The sequence below is a fragment of the Enoplosus armatus genome, chromosome 19, assembly GCF_043641665.1.
Source record: "Enoplosus armatus isolate fEnoArm2 chromosome 19, fEnoArm2.hap1, whole genome shotgun sequence".
Classification (NCBI taxonomy): Eukaryota; Metazoa; Chordata; class Actinopteri; order Centrarchiformes; family Enoplosidae; genus Enoplosus; species Enoplosus armatus.
The window spans coordinates 4,259,361-4,267,024 of record NC_092198.1 but is presented as its reverse complement, the minus strand read 5'-3'; the positions used below and the strand labels follow the sequence as shown (position 1 = coordinate 4,267,024).

The 7,664-nt window shown below is 45.7% G+C and overlaps 1 protein-coding gene across 1 annotated transcript in view; it reads right to left on the bottom strand.

The window, feature by feature from the left end:
- Positions 1-281: 281 nt before the first annotated feature.
- Positions 282-7,664, bottom strand: part of mdn1 (midasin AAA ATPase 1) — a 50,115-nt gene continuing 42,732 nt past the window's right edge. Inside the window, exons 86-102 of the mRNA XM_070925381.1 lie at positions 7,063-7,238; positions 6,754-6,885; positions 6,460-6,601; positions 5,767-6,080; positions 5,502-5,660; positions 5,028-5,129; positions 4,725-4,926; positions 4,420-4,593; positions 4,152-4,309; positions 3,725-3,814; positions 3,399-3,514; positions 2,974-3,148; positions 2,713-2,786; positions 2,383-2,497; positions 2,093-2,159; positions 1,527-1,669; positions 282-1,445 (exon numbers count right to left, since the gene is read on the bottom strand). Coding sequence (XP_070781482.1) covers positions 1,260-1,445; positions 1,527-1,669; positions 2,093-2,159; positions 2,383-2,497; positions 2,713-2,786; positions 2,974-3,148; positions 3,399-3,514; positions 3,725-3,814; positions 4,152-4,309; positions 4,420-4,593; positions 4,725-4,926; positions 5,028-5,129; positions 5,502-5,660; positions 5,767-6,080; positions 6,460-6,601; positions 6,754-6,885; positions 7,063-7,238 — 2,525 coding nt within the window. The 3' untranslated portion in view covers positions 282-1,259. The remainder of the gene's footprint in view (positions 1,446-1,526; positions 1,670-2,092; positions 2,160-2,382; positions 2,498-2,712; positions 2,787-2,973; positions 3,149-3,398; positions 3,515-3,724; positions 3,815-4,151; positions 4,310-4,419; positions 4,594-4,724; positions 4,927-5,027; positions 5,130-5,501; positions 5,661-5,766; positions 6,081-6,459; positions 6,602-6,753; positions 6,886-7,062; positions 7,239-7,664) is intronic.

The following is a 7,664-nucleotide window of genomic DNA, read 5'->3' as shown; positions in this document are numbered from 1 at the left end:
CCTCATTAATTGTGATTTTCCTATTACTTTATTCATTCAATGGTGACAACAGTACGTTAATTCCTCCAGATATAATACACAAAATACAATAACAACATATAGATAATAAATAATAAAAAGGGGGTGTTTTTTCTGAGTGGATAAGGCTAGATGTTGCTCAATATTGAGGGATGATTTGGGCCAACTAGTGTCGATCAAACTCTGTATACTGTTGGGGATTTTCTTGCAATGTCAAATCAAAATGTCTGCTATGAAAAGCTGAGCACGAGCACGCACAGAGCAACCGTGTAAACTCTTTATTGTCAGGATCATTCATATCATGGTTTAACAGAAGGATGCAATGACGAAACAACCTCAAACATGGCCGATGTCTGCTTACATTGAAGTCCACGTTACAAAAACACAGAGGTGATAATAAACATTTCAATGCACACTTCATCAACAGCTCCTAAACGGACACAGTGATGAGCTCTGAGCTCTCGTTTAGCAGAAGTCACACAGTATGGATGGAAGATGAACACAGCAGATGTGTCTCTTTAAACCACTAAAATTGGTTCAATTCTGGGAGCATTTATCAGAACTGGAATCTGCAGTCGTGCTTCAAAGTGCATGAGAGCGGTGACTGCGCCGCTGATCCCTCACCCCGACAGCTCATTCAGGTGTGAAGCGAGACGCAATACTGTCCTCCTCTCCAAGGCACATTTTTGAGATCCTTCCTATGTCAGTCATGAACACACCAGCATGCAACTGTTAGCTCATGAAGTCAGGGATGGTTCTCTGCTCTGTCAGCTCTGTACATCCGTTGTTGTGTTCACACTGATGATGAATGTATTTGATGACTTTTTGTAACACTGACTAAAAACATTCACACAAACATGATTTTGGAGATATAGCACAAAGGAGGGACAGAGGTATTTACTGACTCTTCACTGAGGTGTTTCACACACAAGGGAATCACATTTTTGTTTCTATCATTTCATCTCAGACGTGCAAGTTAAAGCAATCCTCGTTACATTACAAAAAGAAACGGATAATTCCCCTGATAACAAGGACAAAACGGCAAAGGTCGCTATCAAACCCTACTAAAATCTACAGTAAAAATAAGAAAATAAAGGCACATGTACAGCGGCAAATCCGTGTTTTTTTTTTTTAGTTCCTTTTTTTTTGAGTTGAGGCTGAGAGGCTAGCAGCAGAGTGGTGCTGTGCAGTCGGTTGCTGCCCACTCCTTCCTTCCTATGAAAGATGGCTTTCTTATTGGTCTACTGGTCGGCTGCTGTGACGAGTTCAAACCACTGTCTGAGTGCGTCACTCAGGGTCTCCGGCAAGGCGTTGACATCTCGCAGGATGACGTAGAAAGGGAAGGGGAACTCTTCCATGTAGGAGCGGATCTCTGGCAGTTCACCCGGCCCCTTGAATATGGGCACCTTGATGTCCAGGATGGAGTCCTGCAGCACAGCACCAGTGTTTAATTACACTTTGTATCTGAAGATTTAGAAAATCAAATTCTCAAATTCTTCTTCCCTTACCCGTGAGTTGGGGTTGTCGAGCACCACGAAGATGACGAACACATTTGCGCTGCGTGCTGCGCGCACAGCCGCCATCACCCGCTCCTTCCCCTCCAGGAACAACCCCCTGCCGTCGGACACGATGAGCAGCAGCTGGGCTGTGTCTGTGGAGGGAGGACAAAATGAACATGAGGCTAGTCTCGCAATTAAAATCGGTTTGTTTTTACACACCCAACAGTGATATCATGGTGTACGGATGCACCCTGGAGTACACCGCTACATCACTGCAGCAAGGTGAGACGTTAAAACACTGGAGGTGCAGCTTTAAAGCTGAAAAACCCAACACTATTAAGAATCATATTATTAGTGTGATAAAATCATCTAAACTCCACTAGTGTCTTTAATGGGGCAGAGAGTTTGTATAAGTATGAGTGCTGATCTGGAGCTGCTGATCCAGAAACAACAATTAGCTGTTTGTCCCAGTAGTCCACGCTCACTACCCAGAATTGTCAGTAAAGTGCACAGCACACCATCACTGAGCTGACTGCTCTCTGTCTGATACTGAAACATGCAGTGTGAGTCATTACCTGAGTTTGCAGATCCAGGAATCTGCTGTCGTGCAGCAATAAACATTTTTGTCGAGGTCTCCAAAAACTACAGAGGACGGGGCATGAAGAGAGAGACAGAGTCAGTCTGATGATCAGTCATCAAGTGTTCAACCACAAGCTACAAGGGAAGTAGAGCATTAGAACATAACATTCAGATCAAAGTGGAATATTACCTATAGAACTCAGGAATAAAACATGCTTTGCTATAAAAGAAATTAACTGAATTACGTATGGCAGTAGAGGCCATTAGTCAAACATTATATTCCCACCTGTGCTATTCTGGTCTTCTTCTGTTGGAACTGACAGAGCCTGAGAATCCGAGCCCCCGACTCGTCGTTGAACTGCTGCTGGAAGGGGTGGAGCAGCTGCACCTGCTCGCCAAAACTGGTCACAAAAAAGGTCTTCCCATTGAATACACTGATGCGTAGTGTGACATCACAAACTGTATATTTCAGTATATCCAATATAACTGCAAGTAGATTCACGTCGCATTGTGCACACTTGTGCATACTACATAGGGTTGAAGGTGGAAAGTGGAAGGTGTGGTATGTTCTTCTTTTCTGTCTCTACAGTGTCACATTGTGTGTGCGTAACCTCACCTGCACAGAGACACCTGTCCGACCTCCAGCAGAGTGAGAGCGTTGACGATCACTGACAGGGATTCAAACGCCAGCTACACACACACACACACACACACACACGCACACACACACACACACACACACACACACACACACACACACACACACACACACACACACACACACACGAATGAGCATGATTTTGTTGTTTCTTTCTTTACTTGGCTTTGGAAGAGCTACACAGGCAGCTTGTGCGGTTACATAACGGGGCTCTCTTACCTGTTTGGAGTGGTTGTCCACCATGCTGGAGGAGTCGTCCACAGCCAGGCAGATCTGGTAGTCTCTCTTGCTGGGCTTGGTTCTCCTCAGCCAGATCTTGTCTTTACGGAACTGACTGGCGATGTAGGGGATGACCTTCCTCATGTTCAGGCGCTTCCCTGTGCGGTAATCACCTCTGTGGAGCAGTAGAACGTCCCACATACATTTAACAACACTGTGTGCATTTATCTCTTTTTAAACAACAAACAAAGAGCCTCCCGGTTTCATCACAGGGGGCAGAATCAGGAGAAAACAGGTGAGAGCAGTAACGTGCAACCTGGTAACAACAAGGTTAATATTCGGGAACAGATGTGTCTTTGACCACACTACATAATGTCAAACTTTGATGATAACATAGAAAGGAACTGAGTGTGTTGGTCCCTCACTTGAGTTTGGAGGCCTGTGTGGGCTCCAGGATGAGGCGGAGCTGCTCACACAGCTGCTGGGAGAGAGCCGAGGTCAGAGTCTGGTACTGGTGCCACATGGAAGCTGCTGCGTTCTCCTAGAGGACAGACAGGAACACATTAGTCACAAGTTACAACCACAACCACAACAACAACAACCTGGGCTTCATACAATCAGAACTACACAGTTAGGACCTGGATCTATATAGCTGCTAAATGCCCCGCAGCTGGTCTCTAACTGAGCAGGTAGTGTACAGTGGGTTTTTACAGAAGAAGCATTTGGAACAAAACTCCTGGGGCGACCTCACCTCCTCCTGAGTTCCTGGAGCCAGTTTGTGCCAGGCCTCCAGCTGCAGCTCCATCTCCCTCCTGATCTCTTCAGGGTCTCTCTCTGCTTTCTGCAAACACACACACACACACACACACACACACAGCTTTAAGGTCTGACGCTGATAACTCAACGCAATTTAAGGATTCTCTTGCGTAGTAAGTATCAGCAGAGACAGTTTAGAAAGGAGACGGCCCAACTCAGAGTCATTTCCTGTATCTGTCACATGGTTTTTTGCCACTGCCCCGCCTAACTTTGTTTCAGACCTGTCTCTGTCTCCACAACACACTCTCGCAAGATCTGGCAACACAGATATCACTTCTCACTGCTGGTGCTGAACTGGCGGTGACTAAAAGTTAGTGTAAGACAGAGAAGTAATGTTTGTCTGAGGTACAGCAGTTCTCTACCTGCATGGTGTCCAACAGCAGCTCAGGAACTGTGTGAATTGTGGATTCTGTCCTCCTCTCTGCTCGCTCTTCTTCTTTGGGATTTTGTCGGTCCTTCCACCTATCCTCTTTCTCTCCCTCCTCCTGCCTCTGTACCTCCATCTCGCTGCTGTCTACACCTGCACAAGAAGAAGAGGAGGGTCAGGGGATGTGCAAGTTCCACAGTTAGGGATTCTGAGTGTAATTCAAACACCTATGTAAAAAATCAAAGTAAGAAGAAAGGTGTCACCTTTCTGGGAGGCCTTGGTGGAGTCCAGCTGCTCAGGCTTCAGCTCCTGGACCTCAGCATCCTGGAGGTCCTCTTCCTGCTTCTCCGTTTCCATGGCGACATCTTCCTCGTTCTGATCTTCATCCTGGTCCTGCTGAGGTCCAGCTGCTTTCTGCTGGTCTGCACTGGCAACATCTGCAAACAGCGAGAGATCGGCAAGAACAGCAAATATGACATTTATCCACTTAAAAATGTTGTTGTAGAAGATGACAGGAACTGTTTCCATTCCCATGGAGTGTTTGGTGTGTATGGAGGTGATCACTGACCGTATGTCTGAGTGTCATAGGCCGCCTCTCCCTGTTTGATGTGTTCGTATAGATCTGACTCCTGCTGGACTCCATCACTCTGCCTGCTGTCCTCGGTGCAGTCCTTACTGCTCTCCACTGTGCGCAGACGCTTATTAACGCGTTCATTGTAGTCGCCTGTCGATCGCTCATTGTCTGCCTGACCAGGTTTTCTCTTGAAGCTCTGGATCAGTAAAGTACATAACAAATGTTTTTGATGAGACGGATTGAAAAAACAAAAAGGGAGGTTGAAGTGAAGATTCATCAGAACGCAGATTTTCATACCTGAGTCTTGTTCTGAGTCTGTGCCTGTGAAGCCTTTCTTGCTGTCAGCTTTGACTGGTGGCCCTCTGATTGGCTGGCATCAGCGGCTCCGCTCCCGTGCTCCTTACAAACCAGAGAAACGGAAACATTTTAGATTTAATCTTCTTTAGGGGGACCATTTGAGGGTGGACGATGAGTCATTTTAAAAGAGAACATGGCACAATATACAGTGTATAGTCAGATACTTCATACTATTTATTTATACGGTGTGTCTTCCACAGGTGTGAAGTTATAGTGCAGGACGCTGCTGCACCTCCCTGTACCCAATGTCGAAACCACATAACGAGATCAGAGGGCTTAAAACTTAAAATACCCATGTCAGTATTCTTCCATGCTTCTCAAGGTGAAACCTTTGCAGGCCTTAAACCAGGTCCTGAGGGCTCCCGTACTCCATTGTCTAGTGTAATAAACTTGCTGAGTGAAAGTGAAGAGTACCTCTTTAGCCTGGTCTCTCTCTGAAGCCTCTCCTGCCAGCTCCACAGCTGTATCACTCTGAATGTTCTGCTCTCCAGTCTGGCCGTCAGTGTTGTGCTCCTTCCTCTCAGCTGACTCGGGCTGCTCCTCATCCTCACCTGCTCCTTCCTCCTCCTCCTCCTGTAAGCAATACAAGTTCCAACAGTGACACACACACACACACACACACACACACACACAACAAAACGTTTGTGCTCATCACACAGTAATTCTTTGACATACACACCTTTGGTTTGTCTCCTTTGTCATTTGGAGTAGTCAGATCTTCGTCTCTTCCTGCGTCCCCTCCTCTCTCCTCCTTCTCCTCTTCATCTTTCTCAGCAGACTCCTCGTCTCCAGCTTCTTTCTCTCCTCCTCCCTTCTCCTCCTCCTCCTCCTCTTCAGTCTTGGGCTCCTGACTGTTCTCCTCTCCTGGTTGATCCATCTGGCCCTCCTCCATCTCCTCTGCTCCCTCCTCCTCCTTCTCGTCTCCATCTTTCTGTCCGTCCTCCTTCTCATCCGGGGCCATGGCTTTATCATCGATGTCGAATGGATTCTCCTCTGAAGAGGGGAAAGAGTTAACGAAGCTGCTTTAAATGCCAAAGTCTTCATTGTTTCACAGTTAGTGTTAAAGGACTACATGTGCTGTCAATATATCTGTGATGTAACGACCACAAACAAATGAGACCTCGGTCTGCACAGCAGCATTACACATTATGTGAAACAATCATTTGATTAATTGATTGATAGACCAGTGGATTGCAACTTTTAGATAATCACTTAATCATTGGAGCCCTGCTGCTTTTCTTTGACTTAGTACTTTGAAGACATCACATTTTACAGACAAGACTTTTCATTCTATGTTCATTAACTTGTGGTCATATGCACTTTACATAATCTGGAGACGCTTTGCATGCGTTTATTCAGCGGCAGGTCTCACCGTCACCCTCGCCCTCTCCATCGTCATCCTGGTCCTGGTCCTGGTCCAGGTTGAGATCCTCGGGCAGATCCATGGCCTCGGGCTCAGGTTTCTTGTCCTGCTGCCCGTGGTAGGGGTCCACTTCATTCTCATCGAACTCCCTCTGGGAAAACAGCAAGAGCAGAGATCAGAAACAGCAATGGAAATATCGGATACTAATCCTGGATGAAAAGGGGGACGACTGCTGCAGTTCATGGACCGTGTGCAGGGAAGGGGATCTATGCATTTCTTCACTTCTTAATAAAAAAAGATCACCTCATCTCCTTGTTCGTGGATCTTCTCTTTCTCCTCCTTGTCCATCTGTTCATCTTTGTCCTGGTTTTTCTTGTCTTTGTTGGGGTCTGCAGCATCCAGGTTGTCGTCTTTAGCAACCAGCTCTGATTCACCCTGAAAGATGTTGAAAGAAAATCAGGGCACGGTGACAGAAGTGACATCAAAGTGCCATTTTTAAGTGAATCATTACTTAAAGCAACTACAAATATTTGATGGGCAGGTTTTCAACACATGTAAACCGCCGCTTTACATATTCTTCTTCTAAGGTTTTCTTCACTCTGTGTTCTGTACCTGGTCCATGCCCTGGCCAGACTCTTCCTCCTTGTCATTTTCTTCCTCCTCCTCGTCATCCTCATCATCCCCCCACATTCTCTCATCAAGAGTGTCCGTCTGTCCTTCACCCAGGTCACCCATCTTTTTATCCAGCTCCTCCTTCTCATCCTCATTAGACGACTCGTCATCTTTACCTGCAAATGATTAAAAGAAGAAGAATCCATTCAGCAGCGATTCTGGGAGACATTTCTAGTGAAATTCACACATTATTTTAGGTGTTTACTGTCTCTAATGTCCATATACTAAATGATTAAATAGGAGTTTCATTTCTGGTGATCTGAAAAAAGCAACCCTCCCTAGCCTGTTGACTGTATGTGTTTCAAGGAAGCAACGAGGAAGTGCTCCGACCAGAAGTCGAATGTGTGTTGCTTGTGCTGCTTACGACATTTAAGCAAACATCTTACCAGTTTTATAATGTAACGTACAGCATGAAGGACTGACAGAGCTGGAAGAACATGAGATTATTCTAATTTATATTGTAAAAATGTAAAACATGTCATGTAGTTGGGTGAAAAGTTATGTTTTGATGTTGATAAATCAGATTCCAGACTAACAAAGCG